This window comes from Panthera leo, chromosome B1, assembly GCF_018350215.1.
Source record: "Panthera leo isolate Ple1 chromosome B1, P.leo_Ple1_pat1.1, whole genome shotgun sequence".
NCBI lineage: Eukaryota > Metazoa > Chordata > Mammalia > Carnivora > Felidae > Panthera > Panthera leo.
Genome location: NC_056682.1, coordinates 184,819,055 through 184,839,488, shown reverse-complemented (window position 1 = coordinate 184,839,488; position 20,434 = coordinate 184,819,055). Strand labels below are relative to the sequence as shown.

Sequence of the window (20,434 nt, the reverse complement as noted above, 5' to 3'; positions counted from 1 at the left end):
GTTTCCTCTTATATAAATGCTGGGTGATGGGGCGCCTGGGTGGCGCAGTCGGTTAAGCGTCCGACTTCAGCCAGGTCACGATCTCGCGGTCCGTGAGTTCGAGCCCCGCGTCAGGCTGATGGCTCGGAGCCTGAAGCCTGTTTCCGATTCTGTGTCTCCCTCTCTCTCTGCCCCTCCCCCGTTCATGCTCTGTCTCTCTCTGTCCCAAAAATAAATAAAAAAACGTTGAAAAAAAAAAAAAAATAAATGCTGGGTGAATGACCATCACCATAGTGGACTCTACTCAGTGCCCAAAGGTGACTCAGTATTTCCCATATATAAGTCATTAATCCTTATCACAACCCCAAAAAGTAGACATTCTCCCCTTTTACAGATGAAGAAACTGAGGACCTAGGAGATTTTTCTTTTTTTAAGTCACGCAACTTGTGGGGCATCTGGGTGGCTCAGTCTGTTAGGCATCCGACTCTTGATGTCAGCTCATGTCAGGATCTCACATCTTGTGGGTTCAAGTCCCGTGTCGGGCTCTGTGCTGAGAGCACGGAGCCTGCTTGGGATTTTCTCTCTCCCTCTCTCTCTGCCCCTGCCCAACTCGTGCTGTCTCTGTTTCTCTCAAAATAAATAAATAAACTTAAGAACAAAGTCACGCAACTTGCCAGCGGCAATGGTGGGATTTATTTTTTTAATGTTTATTTATTTTGAGAAAGAGAGAGAGAGAGAGAGAGAGCAGGGCAGGGGCAGAGAGAGAAGGAGAGAGAATCCCAAGCAGGCTCCGCGATCTCAGCGCAGAGCCCAATGCAGGGCTCAAACCCATGAAACGTGAGAACACGACATGAGCTGAAATCAAGAGTTGGACGCTTAACTGACTGAGCTACCCAGGCACCCTGGAAATGGTGGGATTTAAACCCAGGCCAGCCCCACCTCTCTCACAGGAGAGTCATAAGGGCTCTATAAGACAATGCATGCTTTTTTTTTTTTTTTAAAGCACTCAATAAATTCTAAAGGCACCAATCTTATTAATAATCACAATAATCCAAAGAACTGCGTTCATCCTATTCAAAGAAAGAAAACCAATCTCCATTCCTAAGTTTGTCAGCAGACCTTGCCTTTGTGAAAAATATCATCTCCCTGCTGGGATGAAGTGTTCCAGAAGAGGGTCAGAGTGCTCCAGATGAAGACTCAACTCAAGATGGAGCGTTTGTGGGACTATTCCCTGGCTTCCATCTCTTCCAACTAGAGTCAGGTGCAGATACTCCAAGGCGAGGAGGTGTTCCGTCCCTGTCTGCCCCCGAAAGGCAGTCATCTGCAGACTAGAGATCTTGAAATCAGACATGCAAATCCACCACTATTTTAATTATCCAAGGAAGTAGAGCTCTTACCACCATCTGCCAAGATGCCAGCCAATCGTGATCATCACGGCTCCCCCCAGCGGTTCTCTCTGCGTGAGAATCACGGAGTCATCATTAAAGGGCCGCTTGGGCCCCAATTTCCGCCTACAGGATGAAGGTGTCCCCAGCTGAAGCTTGTGAGTGGGAGCTGTTTTTGCCTTCTCTCTATGCCTAGCTCATATTTTCCTGAGCACTGTTAATTTGCTCCTGAGCTTGTCATTATCAGTTTCTTACCACCACCTCCAGGCAGTACTGATTAGTGAGAGATGTTCCTCAACAAGAACTGTCAGTTCAGAACTCGGCCCCACGGCAACAAGTTAGGTGGAGATTCATTCTGGAACATGGGTGGATGTGCAGTTCTGCTGATTCAAATCGCAGGCTTATTCAGAGGGCAGACTAAACTATAAACACTAATTAAGGCGAGGGCTCTGTCCAGGTCTGTTTCCCTGGCTGGTAATGGTGCAACTGGGTCGATTATGCCAGCAAAGGGCTCCTACGGATGATCTCAATTTAGTATGGCTTTCAGGGAGGATGGCAAAGTCCCCATTGTCTCCACATCACCAACAAGCCAACAGCCAACACTGGGCATAATTTTATGGCTTCTCTTGACAGCCCATTTGTCCACCACAATCACGGTTCATCAGAAGAGCATTGAAATGACAGTAACATGGGTTGCTTCAGTTTGTTCCTCTGCCAAGTACAGACACAAGACCTGGCGCTTAAAGGATTCCTTTGGAGAAGACATCACTGATGCAGGTAGCATCAAGGCGTGGGCATTTCTCTTTCAGTAAGGAAAGTCACTGATAATCAAGGTCACTACAGACAGCAGTGTCAATAGGACTGACTAAATATGTGACCAGGCTAACCATTCCAAAAGGAGATGAAATTTTAGGGGCAGAGAGACCTAAAAGCTCATGGAAGGCAGTGGATATCCCAAGTACGTTTTGGGGGGGGGGGGGGGTCAGACTTTCTTGGATTCCAGTCCCTGCCCTGCACCTGTAGCTGAATGACCTTGAGCAAGTTAATCCATCTCTTGCTGAGCCAAAGACCCCTTACTTGTAAAAGGGGGACCATGATAGTGTGTCCTTCGTAGGGTCTGCGACATAAAGGAGGTAATGGGACAAGGTATTTAGTCCAGTCACTGGCGTGAAGCTGGCATTTGCTAAGAGGTTATTATTTTTTTTATCTTTATAATCATCATCATCATCCTCCTCATCATCAATCATCATCATCATGTTCATGCTATATCATTAGGACTGCTGCTGTCCGTACTGTGTAGGAGGGTGCAAAGACCAAAGTAGTTAAAACAGTCTTTGGGAAAGACCTATCAAGCCTGATGGGCCTAGACCCCAGATATGGCCATGGAGGCATCAGACAAAACACTAAGGGCAGACCCTCCTCCACCACTGACTGTGTGCCAAGTACTGTTCTGGGCACTTCACACACATTAGTTCATTTGGTCCTCACAATGAGGCCCTAGGAGGTAGGAGTTACTATGATCCCCTACATCTCCTATAAAGTGCTGGCCAAGAAGAGGGAAGCAGAAGTGTTCCAGGAGACTTCTGGGAAGTTTCCTTAAAGGAAGGAGCATATTCTTCTTCATGTTTTCTTCCTCCTGCAAAATATTCATCCCGAAAATGGAAAGCTCCACTGTTGGAACGGTGGATAAAAGAAACGGAAGGTGCCTGGGTCCCTGAAAAACTGTAAGCTGCCATATCAGCCTTAAATGGTCTTCCTCTAAAGTCACTGTACTTGAGAGAGAAATACAGATAACTCTATCTTATCCAAACCACTGCTGCTTCTGGTATTACGTTAAAACTAATCCTAAATAGTATGCCAACACACCCAAGCAACTGATACTGAGGAAATTTGGCACCTTTTAATGTAAGATATGTAACTGAGTTCATAAGAGAGCCCTATGTCACCCCTGACAGGTGTCACTGGATATCCATGATACAAAACTGTGTAAGTACTACACTGAGGTTTTCATAGAGTTTAAATGAAAGAATACTTCCTTCTTGGCTTGATAATTCAAAATACACACCTCCTAAAAATGAGCACCACACTAGAATGTTTTTTCATTCGTTCACTCACTCATCCATTTGGTGAGGCTATAGTAGACCAGGGGAAACACAGACTTTGGAATAAAAAGAACCCGAGTTCAAATCCCAGCTCTTGTATTGCCAGCATATTCTCTTATGTTTACTTATCAACTCTTAGCCATATTGATCACAGCAAATGAAATGGTGGTAACTCTAGCTGCCTCTCAAGGCTGTTGTGAGGTATAAATGAAATGCATATATAAAGCATTCAGGACTGGGCACATTAAATAGCACCCAATAAACATATCCTTTTTCCTTCAAATATGTGCCTGCACCAAACCTTAGATGAACCTTATATGTATGGCACACAGGGCTTAATAAATGGACACATTTGTAAGAATAACTTCACTGGGGCGCCTGGGTGGCTCAATCAGTTAAACATCTGACTCCTGATCTCAGCTTAGGTCGTGATCTTAAGATGGAGAGTTCAAGCCCCGCATTGGGCTCCCTGCTGGATGTGGAGCCTACTTAAAAGCAAAACAGAATGAAAAGAATAACTTTACTGCAGTTAATAATAATAATGATACTGAGAGAGTAGTAGCAATCACAGCAGTGGTCGTAGAAACAGCGGTAGTAAAATAATCAAAAGCTAAACAGAGAGGGTGAAAATAAGGAAGGTCCCCAAATGTGTGCGGTTAATACCTACATGATCAAAACTTAACTGTTCAGCACTAGGTCGGAGACTGTTTCTGGAGAAGTGTGGAATTTTTCTCATGAATCCTCACGAATGTTTCCAGTAATCAAAACAGTTATTTTCCTTGCTCACCAACCAATCTTATCATCTTAAAAGAACGTCTCTCTAAAACCCAGGTGTTTGAATTGTCCAATGAATTCCTCTCCTTTTTCAAAAATGAATTTTTAAAAAGAAGTTGATGGACAGGATGAACGAACACCCTAGAATCTGCTCTCCTGTACAAACCTTTACACCGAGTGGGAAGATGCCAGATACCCTTGCCCCAGCGCACAGGGGTAGTTATTAGGTCGTTCAGCCTAACTCATGTGCATTCACAGAAACTAAGTAAGCAAGGGAAGATATAAGCCGGCTGTGCAAAAAACCACGGGAAAACCTTAAAGTCACTGTCCCTGCAGCCTATTCTAGAGTTTAACAGAACTCTGATGTCAGACATCTGGGTGTTCCAACAGTGGGAAACAATGCAGTTAAGAATTTCTAAGACATAGGCTCAAAGTCCAGCAAATGTATAGTTTGTCGACACGGTGTAATCCCGTGCTGCCACAGAGACTGATGTCGATGGAGATGAGTTAGTGACGTGGAAACTGTTCACGACTTATTGCTGAGCAAGAAAAAGAACACCTTATAAAACAGCATACAGTGACAGAATTCAAAAAAATGCTTAATGGGTGCAGGAGGGGTGGGTGGGTAGAGTCGACTAGGAAAGGCATGCAGAGCCTTCTGGGGAGCTGAGAATGTTCTATATCTTGACCTGGGTGGTGCACGTGCAAAAATGCGTTGAGCATTCACCTTGTGCATTCACTGTATGTGCGTAGCATGTGATATAAACTCATTTTTAGAAATAAAGGCCTGGAAAAGTATCTGAATGATTAAACACTAAAATATTAACAGTAGTCATCTCTGGGTACTAGAATTATAGTTATTTTCTTTTAAACATACGTATATTTTCTAGGGACAGTTGGTTGAGCGTCTGACTCTTGATTTTGGCTCAGGTCATGATCTCATGGTTCATGGGATCGAGTCCTGCATTAGGCTCTGTGCTGACAGCACGGAGCCTACTTGGGATTCTCTCTCTCCCTTTCCCCTGCTCTCTCTCTCTCTCCCTGAAAATAAAAATAAATAAACTTTAAAAAATGAATAAACACACGTATATTTTCTAAATTTGGGGGCCGCTTAAGTTTATTCAGATATTTAAAGTCAAATCCATCATGATCCAAAGTTTTACCATCTCTAGGTAATACCTTCAGTCACTCACCTCTCTTCACCACCCTTTCTCCATTCACAGATTCAGGCCGACAAGGGTAGGGCCCCCACAGCTGCCCAAGGAAACTCTCTGTGATGGGGGCAGGTAGGATCCAGGGGAGGTGGGTCCGTGGCATTATTAGATTCTAGTACTTCTGCGGAGCCCCTGCTCAGACAGCACTGGGTCACCTGGAGCGCCTGCCTGCAGCCTCCACAGCAGAGGTGGCATCCTGACCGTCCTCCAGTTATGGCCACATCTGCAGGCGTCCCCGACGCCACTTTTGCTCAACTTCCAGCCTCTACTGAAGTCTGGCCGGGAATTTGGAACCCGACCCCAGAAGTCTCTATCTCAGCTCAAGTTCTTGGGCTCAGATCTAGGTCAGCTGGCACGAGCATGCAGAGGATAGGAACCCAAGCCTTCCGGTGGGAGAAACATCTGACTTGAAGTTAAAAGGCCTGCCTCCACATACTTGCTTCTTGCCAAGCGACCATCAATAAGGACTCCGAATTTCCATTTCTTCACACTACCCCCTGCTCATTCTAACTGACGAGGTGGTTATGAGGATAAGGGAATGGAGAAGAAGGTGACAGCATCCCATTGGCTTCTGCACCCTGACTTTTAGCAAGGTGCCTGAGGCTGGGTTAATCCTCTTAAGCATCAGTAGAAGAAAGACAGATGTAAGGTACTGTTTTTATGTATTATGTCCTGTGATGAGGTGACCGCAGAGGCCAAAGCAATTGCATAGCTTCTTTGCATGAGAGTCAAAGGTGGGTGCAAACAACCTTGGCACAAACCCTTCTAGTCCAGGGCGAAGGCAGAGGCTGGGTACGACGCACGATAACACAGGTCAGAGCCCGTTACAGAAAGTAGCTCTTTATAACCAAATGATTTCCCACCCACAGCTTCTGCCTCTTGTCAAGCAATATATCTGATACGATAAAATTTCAGTTTGGAAGAAAAGAAAGGAAAGAAGGGGAGGTTGGGATGGAGAGAGAGAGAAAGAGAGAGGAAACGACTTCTAGTGAATTCATAAATCCCTTGGGGCTTATTAAAAGGAGATTTGACTTACTACCTTTAACAGATCACAGTCTGTATTTGGAAAGTCAGAAGGTCTGTGAGATCAAATGGATACAAGGGGACTTTGGGGAGAGAAACACACGAGAATGTTGTTCTGACAAGCAAACAAATGGATGTCCTTGTTTTAATTCAGCAGGTTTTCAATGCAAGTGTTAACTGAGAGCCGGATAGGCTTGTCATCTCTTTCAGATTTGTCTACAAGCAGGACTTTGTGCTGGGTATAATGGCAGATTCAAAAAACATCCACCCCATCCCACTCTGAGTAACTCCAGGCTGGAGACAAGGCACGTACGTAAATAATTCCGACCTGGTCACAGAGGTGCACCTGGATGCTATGCGATCGCAGGAGGCCAAAGACCTTCCAGTTGGAGGTTAAGGTGGTTATGACTGAGCCTCGAAGGAGGAGTGAGAAGAAGTAAGAGAACCAGGGTTCCTGCCAGAGGGCACAGCCTGAGCAAACCCCAGGTGGGTGGAAACGCTGGCTTCCTGCAAACACTCAGCGTGCTTCTGTTTACCGAGAACACAGGACATGTGAAACGGAGATGTGCAAAGTAAGGCCAGATCATTTGGTTTGGATGAAAGTAAGAAAGGCCTTAAACAACAATAAAGTCTGAGACAAAGTGAGAGCCAGCAGGAGCTATGGAGGCTTTTGACCAAGGAAGGGTCAGATCCCAGTTTTGCTTCCAGGCACTTGACCAGGCAGTGAGGGAGAGGGCGGGAGGGCAGAAATGGGTGCAGGAGGCAGGGAGGCATGTTCTCCAGGGAGGAGGCTACTGTTAGTTCTTTGTGAGCAAGTGCTGTGTCCTGAGAACTGATGTCAGCCTACTAAGAGGCTTATTCAGGACCCCACCAAACGTGGGAAGGAGTTAGCAATGGCTCCGAAGACCAGAGCACCATTTCCTAAAGCACAGGACCACCACCTCGGCTGCAGAGGGTCGGGGACTTGGAAACATACTTTCATATATATCACCTCACTCTAGCCTCATCTCAGGTGAGGGATACAAGATGGATATTGTTATCCTCGTTGCATAAAGTCCAGAGAAACTTGAGGTCTTGGGGAAGTCATGAGATTCACCCAACACTAAGTAGCTACCTACCTACGGAGCTTGAAGACTTACATGACCCAGCTGGTGAGGATACCGGTCATGGGCTGGTGCCACGTGGACACTCACTCCCAGCTTCTTTGGGGCCATGAGCAGTCTGGGGGAGAGGCTGGAAGTGGGGCACACCAGCAGCTGAGCAGGGCTGGCTTCAAAGACAGTATCAGAAATGGCAACATGAACTCTTTCCTTCCTTCTTTCCTTCCCATTTTTCCCTTCCTTCCTCCCTTCTTTCCTTCCTTCCATGAGTACCTGCCAAGGACCATGTGCCTGGAATTGTACTAGATATTATTGCCCCCCCCACCTCTCTGAGGGCCCCCATTGTCAGGAACCCCATTACCTTGCCTTATTATGCTGCCAACAATTCTCCACACCATCTTCCCAACTGAAACGTACCATCAACTTCCCAAGTAAAACATACCAGGCCCAGGGGAGGTAGGACGCTCATGTGATGTGGCATTTGACCATGGCCTTTAAGTATGCAAAGGAGGTCACCTTGGACACAAGCAAAGACCTAGAGATGCCTCAGGGCATGGAACGATCTGGTATCTGTTAGGAGTTCTGTGGAGAGTGGGGGAGTGGATAGGCAGAAGGGGCCCAGGGGAATCATTGGAGGTGAGGAGGGAGCAGGGCCCTGGAGGTCAACTGAGGGACTGGCCTTGACTCTGCAGGCCCCTGAGGGCCATCAGAGAGCTTGAGGCAAAGGAGTGGTAAAGCATTTCAGTGCTTATAAGGACAACTCCAGCTGGATGACAGGACACAGAAGAAAGGTCTTACAGGATGTAGCAGATAATTCTGAGGACAGTGAATGAGAATCTGAGCCGTGGTGGGACGGTGGAAATGGCGACACAGAGCCCTTATTAAAGACTTGTTCAAGAGCAGAAAATACGGGCCTTGATTAATAATTAGATTGGGTTCAGCTGGGAAGAACGATCAAAGACGACTCTGTAGCGACATCATCAATCGAGATGGGATGGAAGAAGGGAAGACAGATAGGAAAGGCGGAAGCCAGAGGGAGGATGGATTCGGGTTAGGGCACATTGAGTGTAGGGTGCCTGGAGACATGTCCAGTGGCCACGTGCAGGGATGCAGAAGCCCAGCAGGTGGGGGAGGAAGAGTGGAGTGTCAGAGGCTGCACAGCCAGGACCACATAGGCTGAAACCTGAGGACAGACCACTGTGCATGGCAGAGAGGAGTCTGGTCTTGGATGGGCTTGGCAAGGGCATTGCAGGAGAAAAGAAGGGGCAGAAGGCAGACTCAGGTGGATCGAGAGTGGAGGAGAGCAAGGGGACAAGGAAGAGGCTCAGGTGGGCTCCTGTGTCCTTCTCGACCCTCATCCCTATCGCATTGACTCCCGGCAGATCAGCTACCTTCCCACTGCACCCAGGTAATTTCTCCCCTGCTCAGAGGATATAATCATGTCATCAGTAACATTCTACCTGTGTGTCGACCATTAATAAAGCTATAGGTGGGCAGGCACATTGATGAGTCACTTTTCCATGAGTGAAGACCTCAAAGTAGAGGTCCTGTATATGGGTCAGAACTGGGTTGGTTCTTGGGTATTATTCAGTATCCCCACTCAGTTCTGCTCCTCTTGAGTCATAGCATGAAATTCATTCCTATCTCCTACCCACCCAACATAGCTTGTCACAGTCCCTTCTCTTAGGAGCTCACTAACTTGTGTAGGAGTTGAGATCCACACACAGAGAAGGTCCCTATATTTCTCTGGGAGCATTTTAGTGCTATATGAGTGGCTTGGAGTCTAAGCCATGTAACGCAACAGGCTGAAGAGTTCACTTCAAGCTTGGGCGGTCATGGACGATTTTATGAGGGATGCGGGCTTCTATTCCATTTTGGAGGCCTAGTAAAGGCTGTGGTCTGGGAAGAAGTAGAAGGCCCACCCAGATGAGATCAGGATGTGGGAATGAGGTAGGAACCAGAATGCAGGATGGATCAGTTTGTCTGGAACACTCAGTTTCTGAGGGGACCAATGAGACATAAAGTTGGAAAGCTCAAGGCCAGTTTGAGGGGAGCCTTTGAATACCAGATAATGGGGAGCCAAGAAGGTTTCTGAGTAAGAAGACTTAGTGAAAAGTGCTTTTCTTCTTAAGGTGGCATAATATATTAGTTGTACAGAGGATAGACTGTCTTGAAGAAGATCTGATATCCTGGGCATAAATGATATGTCACAACAAAACAGCATAAGGTGATAGAAACAGAGTAGATTATTGAACAAACTTATACAGAAAATGAAAATGGGAAGACTTCAAAACAAAAACCAACCAAGGTTTACATTCCTTGGGAACCAGTTATCCCCTCCCACGGGCACCATGTCACCTGATGGGCCACAGAGAGATGCAGACTCTCCACTAAGCAAAGATCTCCACCATGAGGTACCCAAAGCCCCAGTGTGGTTTTATTAGTGGAAAACCAGGCGGTGAGTAAGAAATGTCATTCACTCTGGTCATTTTCATTCAGGGACTAGCCGAAGTCCTCTTCTAATCTTCAGCCAATGTATTTTATTCAATGTGAAAGTCACTAAATTAATTTTTTAACATAATAAGAGTAGAAATTGTCAATTTTAGAAGCGCATATGCGAATTTCCCTGCACAGGAGAGAACATGAATCCTATTAGTTAAAAATAGCAGTTGTGCTCACTTTCCCCCACATGCTAATTTTAATAAACTTACTCTGAAATTAGCCTGCCACTATGCAGATAGCTGCTCATCCAAAATGCTCCCAGTAAGCACTAAGCTTGCCTTGCAAGAGTTCAAGTACTCCCAGGAAACTCTGAACAATGCAGAGTTCTAAATGGAACTCATCTCTTCTCACCAGACTTGGCCACTCCCAATCCTCTATCATGCCCAGCCCGGCCTCTCTCTAGCCACCCATCACGGGTCATCTTGGACCCATTCCATTTCATCTTCCCAATCCAGTTGGCTATGAAATCCTGTCGGGGTCATTAAAAACAAAATCTTTCTCTTAGCCATCCCTTCTCCTCTATTCCCACGGACGCTGTTATCTCCTTACCACTTCATTTATTCAAACATCCAGATTCATATATCCTACAATTACTTAATTCCTATAAAGGGCAAAGCACAGTGCAAAGAGAGCTAAGGCCACAAATTAACAACACATGGTCCCTGCTCTCAAGGAGTTCAAGATCATTTGGGTTCAGTGGAGAGATAGACACGGTATAGGTTAGTTAGACAAGCATGTAAGTGGCATGGCTTCGGTGCCAAAGGAGTAATCGGAAATGCTGATGGTGACAGAAAACACTAGATTGCTAGTCCCTCATCTTGTCTGTCCCCGATTCCTGGCAAAGTTACCAAATTTGTCTGCACATCCCCGCTGCCTGGCATAGTGCCTCGCAGACTCTGTTAGAGACTCAGTGATCACTGAGTTCGGTGGAAACAGATCTATCCCGGATAGTTTCATCGACTTGTATCCCAGCTAAAAAAGTGTCCAGCACCTCTCCATTACCAGCTATGTTAGAGCACGCCCTCTGTCTTGCTTTTGAGGTCATTACCATCTGGTCCACCCTGGCTCTTCCAACCTCATGTCTGCTATACCTCAACCCACTACTTCCAGCCTTTCCTCAAAGGTCAGAAGCATTTCCTCAAAGGTCAACTGCCAGCCCAGTGTTCATGCCTGCTTCTATCATGATCACCCATGGCCTCTTCAACCAAAGGGGAGGGACCCAGTTCAAGTTCCACTGCCTCTAGGAAGCTTTTTCCCACCTCTCAAGCCTGACCAACTGTCTATATATGTGCCCGCTATTCTGTACTGGTTTTTTCATTTAATACTATTATTAATATGAATAATACTTTGAAATATTAACTGATGTCCTATCTACCCACCTTGCCTCCATTTCCTATAATTCCTACCCTGTTTCTCCCTACACATCCCTCTGCCTTTTTAAGAAACCAGACATTCTGCCTTTGTGTTCCAAGGAAGGGAGCATCCAGCAAAACACAGGTAACAAAGCGATTGGCTCTTCAGTGTTGGAAGTCTGGTCCTTGAGACATCAGGGCATGGAACAGTCTCCCCAGGAGCTCCCTCCCCCATGGCTTCCCAAAAGACTAGAAAGATCTCCAAAGTTGAGGAAAGGGCAGAATCAGAGGGCAAAGAAAGAGAGGTTGGCTATCAGTGAGTCTCTAAGAATGAGCACGGAGCCTCGGCCTAATCCGCCTGGGTGAGGGCAGTGGAGGGGGAACCCCGGGACCAGGGTGGGGAGCACGGCTAGTCGTGCTGGAAACCTGATGAAGTGGGATGTGAAGAGGTAAGGAATAAAGCTCTCCAGAGCAATGTCTATCTCAAATATCCATCTCTCCCCTTTAAAAAAATTAGATTTCGGGGTACCCAGGTGGTTCAGTCAGTTACATGTCCAACTTCAGCTTGGGTCATGATCTCGCAGTTCATGAGTTCAAGCCCTGCGTCTGACTCTGTGCTGACAGCTCAGAGCCCGGAGCCTGCTTCAGAGTCTGTGTCTCCCTCTCTCTCTCTCTGTGCCCTTCCCCCCCACTCACGCTCTGTCTCTCTCTGTCTCTCAAAAATAAATATTAAAAAAAGATTTTGAAAACATTCGATTTCTTGAGGCACAATTCACACAGAGAAAGGTTCATCTTTTTTGGGTGTACCGCTCTATGAATTTCACTACACCTGTACAGTCACATAGCCATCACCACGGCTGAGGCACAGAATACGTCCATCACTCCACAAAGTTCCCTTGTGCCCTCCCGCCGTCAATCTGCTCACCCTATTCCCAAGCTCTGGCAACCACTGATCTGTTTCCTGTCCTTCTAGCTGCGCCTCCCCAGAAATTTCGTATTAATGGAATCTTACAGTAGGTACGCTTGGCTCGAGCCTCTGGTTTCCATCACTTGCCAATTTTTTTTGCTTTTTTTAGTATAGTTGGCACACAATGTTACGCTAGCTTCAGGTGTACCAAATGTTGTGAAGGCTCATTCATGTTTCTGCATGGATCAGTAACCTGTCCCCTCGTAACGCTGAGCAGGATTTCATTACATGGACGCACGACAGTTATCCGCTCGTCAGTTCACGGACACTGGGGCTGTTTCCATTCTCAGTGATTATAAAAAAAAAAAAAAAGGGCTATAAACATTCACATACAGGCTTTGGTGTTGACGTGCGTCCTCACTTCTCTTGGGTAAACACCCAGGGGCAGGGCGGCTGGGTTGTTCGGTTAAGCGTCTGTTTGACTCTATGAGAAATTGCACAACTGTTTTCAAAAGTGGCCGTAACCACTTTCTATTCCTCCAGCAACGCATGGGGCTTCCAGTGCTCTGCATCCTTGGCGGCATTCGGTTTATCCATTTTTTATCTGTTTGTTTTTCCCTCCTGACAGGTTGTGTTGTGGAGCCTTATTGCGGTCTCAATGTACATTTCTCTAATGACTGACACTGTTTAGTATATATTCATGTGCTTATTTTCCATCCAAATCTCTTTTTTTAAATTTTTTAAAGTTTATTTTATTTATTTTGAAAGAGACAGAGATAGTGGGGGGGGGGGGGGCAGAGAGAAAGGGAGAGGGAGAGAATCCCAAGCAGGCTCTGAGCCCCATGAGGGGCTCGAACTCATGAAACCATGAGATCATGATCTGAGCTGAAACCAACAGTTGGATGCTTAACCGACTGAGCCACCCACGTGCCCCACCATCCAAATCTCTTGAGTGTAGAATCTATTTAACTCTTTTGCCATTTTCTTTTTTTAAAAAAGTTTGTTTGTTTACTTTGAGAGAGAGAATCCCACACTGCCAGCGTGGAGCCCGATTCGAGGCTCAAACTAATGAACCATGAACTTGACTTGAGCCAAAATCTAGAGTCTGATGCTTAACTGACTGAGCCACCCAGGCACCCCTCTTTTGCCATTTTAAAAATTAGGCTGCTTGTTTTCTTATTATTCAGTTGTGAGAGTCCTTTATATATTCTAGATATAAGACTTCTGTTCTGCACACATTTTCTCCCAGTCTGTGGCTTATCTTTTCATTTTCCTAAAGGAGTTTTTCAAAGAGCAGAAGTTTTAAGTTTTGATAAAATACAATTTATTCTTTTTTCCTTTTGTGGTTATGTTTTTCATGTCCTATGTACCCTTCTTACTCTTGAACCTCCCAAACTGTGAAAAACCATCTCAGTGGTGATAAGAGAACCTTCCCAAGTACAAGCTGGGCACAGATAAGGTTCCATTCCCTAGCCTCCCTAGCCTCCATGGCTAGGTGTGGCCACGTGACTATACTCAGACTAATGGGATGTGAGCAGAAGTCATCCCTAGTTTTAAAAAGCCCCTCGGGGCGCCTGGGTGGCGCAGTCGGTTAAGCGTCCGACTTCAGCCAGGTCACGATCTCGCGGTCCGTGAGTTCGAGCCCCGCGTCAGGCTCTGGGCTGATGGCTCGGAGCCTGGAGCCTGTTTCCGATTCTGTGTCTCCCTCTCTCTCTGCCCCTCCCCCATTCATGCTCTGTCTCTCTCTGTCCCAAAAATAAAAAAAATTAAAAAAATTAAAAAAAATAAAAAAAAAAAAAAATAAATAAAAATAAAAAAATAAAAAGCCCCTCACCCTGGACTCCCCCTGCCTTTTTTTCCCCCCATTCTCATGGGTTGGGACAAAAACATGGCAACAACCAGCTTCATACATACAGTTGGGGACCACCCCCTAAGACACACTGGAGTAAGAAGGTGTAAAAAAATCTGAGTTCTTAGATGACTCACGGAGCAGGGCCTCCCAGACTGGACCACCACACTGTAACATGAAAGAGACCAACATATCCACCTTATTTAAAACAACATATTTTGAGGGTAGGTACCTTTGTTAAAGTAGCTTAAACTTAACCCAAAAAATTCACCCTTCTTTCTGGGGAAGTAGACAATAACCTCAAGGGTCTTAGACCCACCCGGTGTCATGTGGTGTATGTATGCAGACAACTGCACAATAGTTTCCAAAAGTTTCCGTCAGCTCAGGAGTGATTTGGGGGCAGCGGAATATGAATCCCTTGCCTTTACCCTGGGCAAGAGAGCAAGGTCCCCCTTGCTCAGCAAGGTCCTCTGAGCAAGGCTCAGAGCCGCGAAGGAGCAAATATATCAGCTTGTTCTTCGTTCACCCAAAGTAGCACGGGTGGGGTACAAGCCATTGCTGAGAGGGGGACAAGGAGAGACACAACCATGACCTATGACTAGATACTAGATGAAACATGAGGAGATTGCGACTATATGAAAGTAGCCCAGACGGGATGCGTAACCCCTACCCCGTCACCCCTGCCAGCGGCTGAGAACCACTTAAGCCCCCTACAACTTAAACACAGGCTGGGGGAAAGGGAGACACAGGACTCCGACCCAAAGTACATTTCCATCACCCTTACAATGGGAATGTGTAATCAAAATTCACATGCTGTAGCAAAATATAGACGTTTTCATTTCATGAATGCCTAAGTTTCTGTCCTGAGGTTCATGCTCATTGTACTAACGTTCACTAAACACCACCTGCCAGGCAGAGGGCCAAGGACTAGCAAGCCCCTCACACACCTACGGGGTACGTACTCATTACCCATCTGAAGATTAGGAAAACGAGGCTCAGAGAAGCTGCACAGTGCAGGGACTTTTCCGGTCCATTCTGCTTAGGGCAAATAGCCCCTGCTGCCTGCCTGCTCTCAGGCCACGTGGCCTCCTGAGCAGGACCCGCTCTCAGGCCACATGGCCTTCCTGGGCAGGGCCCACAACCAGATTACCACACTCCTGAGCCACTGTCTTCCAGGCCAGGTGAGTGATCTAGGTGGGTTCAAATGGAGGGACGCCTGCGGTTGTATGGGACGTACTACATAAGGGTTGCTGTCTTCCTCTCTGAACTTGAAAAGGACGGGAGGCTGAGACTTAAGACAAACAGCAAGGAGACTCATGGATAGAGAGAAAGTGCCCATTTGAGTGTGAGATCCAGCTGGGGCCCAAACCACTCCTCTCTTGGAATTACTAGACAGGTCAGCTGTATTGGTTTGTTGCAGCCGCTGTCACAAACGGCCATAAACTGGTCAGCTTGAAACAACAGAAATTAATTCTCTTGTACTCCTGGGGGTTGAAAGTCCAAAATTAACGTGTCAGCAGGGCCATGCTCCCTAATAAGGCTCCAGGGGAGGACTGTTCCTTGCCTCTTCCTAGCTTCTGGTAGTTTCCAGTAATCTCTGGAACTCCTTAGCTGCATAACTCCTGGTCTCTGCCTCTGTCATCACATGGCCTTCTTTCCTCTGTGACTTCACCCAGTGTCTTCTCCCTGTGCATCCCTACATCCAAATTTTCCTCTCCTTGTAAGGACACTAGTCATTGGATTAAGAACCCACTCTAATGACTTTGCCTTAACTTTGATCTTCAAAGATCCTATTTCCAAACAAGGTTGCGTTCACAGCTTTGGGAGGTTAAGATTTGAACATATGTTTTTGGGAAGCACAATTCAACCCACAACATCAGCCGATAAATTCCCTGAGCTAAACCGCTTTGGGTTGGGTTTTTGATCATTTGCACCCAGAGAGAAGTAGAGCCAAGATTCACCCACAGAGCTCAGTCAACAACGCAGACCCAAAGCCACACCATTAACCATAGGGCCTATTCAATCTCTGTCTTTCAATGTCAGTGGCTCTATTCTGGGTAGAGGTGCAGGGTTACACAACACACTCCAAGAATACGACGCTGACTGCTATCTAATTAATTAACCAAAATTCAAATGGTGAAAATAGTGAAATTGAACTAGGCATGGGTTATCATAAGGCAGCGGGCCAAGAGGTGGCCAGCATTTTTATTTTAGAAATAAAAAATTACTGACTATCTGCATGGCTGCATTTCAAGACCTCTCCCTGAGAGAGAGAGAGAGAGAGAGAGAGAGAGAGAGATCTTTTGGAAGATCACTTCAGGTGGTGCTAGGAAGAACATTTCCCCCTCCCCAGACATTTAATTTCTAAAAGAAAACATCAGCCAGGCTTCTTTCACATGCATGGCCGTGTTTACTTTGGGGCCTATGAGTGGGCTGCAACTTCAGCTAGTTATACTAAAAATATGAAAACAAAACTGATCTCTGTAGGATCATTTTAAGTGAAGACGGCTTGGTAGAGGCGAGCCGCGGAAGCAGACCGATGGAAAGGCAGCACAGGGCTCTGGGCAGGAAGGGCAATGGAGTGCGTGTCCAGGGCGGGAGGCAGAAACCAGGTCCTCTGCAGAAATCGATGTGAGCCATCAAAAGGCCCACTCAGCTCAGGTCAGATGTCTGGTGACTGTCTTCCCCAGTTCTTCTGGCTGGATTCCAAAATCACTTTGAAACACCACCAGCCACTGACCACTCTCTCCCATGGATCCTATTGGCTACGTAGCAGGCATCTCCACGCCAGGCCCAGTCCGCACCTGGCCAGCTAAACTTGAGTGGGGCAGGGGAATCCCCTGGGTAGCTCAGTGTCTGAGAAGAGTAGATTTTAGGCTATATCCCTGGGCATTTTCATGCCATCGGTGTATCAGTTTCTTGTGGCTGCCATAACCAGTTACCGCAAACTGGGTGGCTTAAAACACAGAAATGTATTCTCTCACAGCTGTGGAGACCAGATGTCCACAGTCAAGAGGTGTCAGAAGAACTGATTCCTTCTGGAGGCTCTAAGGGAGAATCTGTTCCATGCCTCTTCCAGCTTCTGGTGGCAGCTGGCAAACCTTGACATTCCAGGACTTTCGATGTGCAACTCTGATCTCGATCTCCATCTTCATATGGCCTCCCTCTCTGTGCCTTCCCATTGTCTTCTCCCTTGTATCTCTGTGTCTGAAATCTATCTTTACTTTCTTTTATAAGGACACCAGTCATTAGATTCAGGGCTCACCCTAAATCCAGGATGATTTCATCTCACAGTCTTTAACGTAATTACATCTGCAAAGACCCGATCTCAAAATAAGGTCCCATTCACAGCTACTGGGGGGTTAAGACTTAGAAGGATCCACGGTGAAGAGGGGAAAATGCACAACGGATCTGGGGAGAGACTTTAAAACTTGCATTTTTCCCAAAAATGCAGAGTGACTCTTTGCGCTCTTTGTTCCCCAAATGACTGGGGTGCAGGTGATCTGTAGATCGTACTCTGAGGAACACTGATTTAGTCGCTGGGGATTCAAAGGTGAATAAAACATGGTCCTCTCTCTTGGAGAACCTGCTGTCTAGCTGAAGATACACAGAGATGAACCAATGATTAACATACAAAGTATGGCCTAATGATTCCAAGCTCTGGAGTCAGACCAGGGTTCAAATTCTGCCCGCTCCAGCTGTGAGGCTCTGGCAAGCTCCTTAACCTATCTGAGCCACAGTGTCCTTACTTGCAAAATGAGAAATAATTCCTACTTTATAACATTATGAGAATGAGGCTATGTAAAATATTTAACACTGATGAAGGACTCAAGAAACAGCCATGTGGTATTAGGAGAGGGGCAAGCATAGCTCCTTGCTGTGTGCCTTCCACGCCCTAGAGCCTTTACTGAGTGTTTGTGTAAGGCACGAATGCACTACCCTGAAGAAATCCAGCTGGGATAGGCAAGGCAACTCCTAAAAGGCACATGTCAGGATCTTGATTTATTCTATAAGCATTTTTTGAGCACCCGCTGTGTATGGAGCTCGGTGTGTAGGCCCCTGGATCAAAGCCAAGTAAAACACACATCCCGGTGGGGAGACCACCAGGCCACAGTAGTGTGGTCAGTGCAAGGCAGAAGGAAGGCCACCTCGGGGAGGCATATTGGGATGCAATGAAGCACTTCCTTCCTCTGGTTTTCCACCCTTTGGCATTCTCTTCATGTTTATCGCGTAACTCTCCCAAACTGTAGCATAGGTTCCAGAAATTCTTTGAGAGCAGAAGGGGTTGTCTGCCTTCTTTGCCGCTGAATCCCAAGCACCTAGCGAGATACCTGGCTGCTAATAGACCTTCGATACATATTTGTTGGAGTAGAGAACATTCTGCTGCCATTTCAGAGCCTAACCCTGGACTCTTATGAAGAGGCACCCCAAGCCTCCTTGACTACTGGGTATGATTCTTGATTCTTGAAAGTTCCCTGGAGGATCTGTCCCTTGACATAGAGCCAGGGAGTTAGAGGAGACAGGAGGGCGCAGGCCGCAAAACAATGCGTCCGAACACTGTCTAGTTAGGAGTTTTCAGCTACTAGACCAAGAGTAAACAAACTAAACCAGGGAGAACTTATGACACCTTATTCCTCTTCAGAAATACAACGTTTTGCACACACCAGATGTGAAGTACTGTTATCCGCCTGACCTGGAGGCCCTGGAAATGATTACAGGAGAAAGTATAAGGGCTTCCCTTCTAACATCCCACAGGGGAAGGAAGAGAGCAAATCACTACACCCTGCATTATGTGCACAGGAGTAAAGTCAAAGAGGCCCCAAGTTGGCTTTGGGCAAAGGGATGGTTCTCCAGACGGAGAGAATGGAAAACTGGGGGGAGGGGGGTGCTCAGCAAGGCTAGGTAGCACCGGGAACTGCCATCACATATGGCGGTAAGTCAGGACGAGCGACCTACCTGTGACAGGGAGACATCAGCCCTCACTGTCACCTGCAGAAGCCGGACAGCCCCTCCCAGGCCAAAAAACTCAGGCTGGGCTGAAGAGGCAATAGCTCAGGAGACTAAAAGCCAACCCCGGGGTGGTTGTGACAAAGGGGTTTGGGGGGAAGAGGGCTGGTGTTTTCTGCTTGCAGGAATCGAGTGCCTTTCGCACCTGTCGTTCGCTCCTTTGATAAATGGCTCTCCACCTTACCCAGAGTAGGCCCGCAAGACACACTGTTGACAGAAGTAAGTGACTGAATGAAGGCTACGGAGGACCCCGAACTCCCCCCACCCAAACCTCCACCGCAGGTAATTCCACCTGGCCCGGGGGGGGGGGGGGGGGGAACCCCAGGGCCCGGATCTCCCCCCCCCTCCCCGGCACCACCTTTCCGCTTCAGCGCGGGCCGTCCAATCGCTGGGCTCCACAACGGTGGTGACCGGGAAGGCAGGTGGGGCTTGGCTCCTCTCCTGCCGGGTCCCCCGCGCTCCGCTCTCCAATCCAAGGCCGAGCCCCGCGGGAGGGGGAAGGCCCCTCCCCTGAAGCCGGCACCAGATGGCGTGGAAGCGGCGCCCGGCCGGCCCGGGAGGCGCGCGACGAGCGGCGCACCTGGCGGGGGCGGAGAGCAGCGCGTCCCCCGCCCCCCGCGCGTCCCCGCGCCGCGCTCGGCCACCCAGGGGGGCGCGGGCCGGGGGAGGGGGGACGTGCTGCGGGCGCGGGGCGGGGACGCGCGGCCCGGCCCTTCCCGCCTGGCCGGCGCCTCGGCCTCACCTCGCTCACCAGCCCCTGCCAGTCGCTCTCGGTCCGGTCGCCGTTCATGGCCTCCTCCTGCGGGCGCGGGCCGGCCTCGTGGACGCCGCCCGCCTCCGCCTCCGCCTCCCGCCGCGCCGCCGCCACCCGCGCCCCGCGCGGCCCCGAGAGGGCCGGGCGCCTCCGAGCCGCCGCGCCGCCTCCTGCGGCCGCCCGCGCTGTTGACTCAACGTCCGCCTCCGCGGGAGGAAGGGGAGGAGGAGCCGCGGCCTCCCGGCCCGCAGCCAGGGCCCCGCCGGCCCCGGCCCGCCCCGCGCCGCCGGGCCTCCCGATCCCCCCACCCCCCACCTCCGCGCCCGGACTCCTGACCCCCCCACCCCCCACCTCCGCGCCGGGACTCCTGACCCCTGCCCCGGCCCCCGACCCCTGACCACCACTCCGGGACCCCTGACGCCTGCGCCAGCCCCGGCCCCCCGACCCTCGACCCTCGTGCGGGACCTCGAAGGGAAGGGACAGACG

At 48.3% G+C, this 20,434-nt stretch overlaps 1 protein-coding gene across 4 annotated transcripts in view; it reads right to left on the bottom strand.

The window, feature by feature from the left end:
* CCDC149 (coiled-coil domain containing 149) overlaps nt 1-20,046 on the bottom strand; it is a 94,677-nt gene extending 74,631 nt beyond the window's left edge. For 2 of the 4 annotated variants that reach the window (XM_042936779.1, XM_042936781.1), the window contains exon 1: nt 19,937-20,046. In XM_042936779.1, coding sequence (XP_042792713.1) covers nt 19,937-19,984 — 48 coding nt within the window. In that variant the 5' untranslated portion in view covers nt 19,985-20,046. Of the gene's footprint in view, nt 1-1,376; nt 1,658-10,288; nt 10,591-19,936 lie in introns of those variants that run through there. The other 2 variants (XM_042936782.1, XM_042936780.1) reach the window with 2 other exon arrangements.
* Nucleotides 20,047-20,434: the final 388 nt, after the last annotated feature.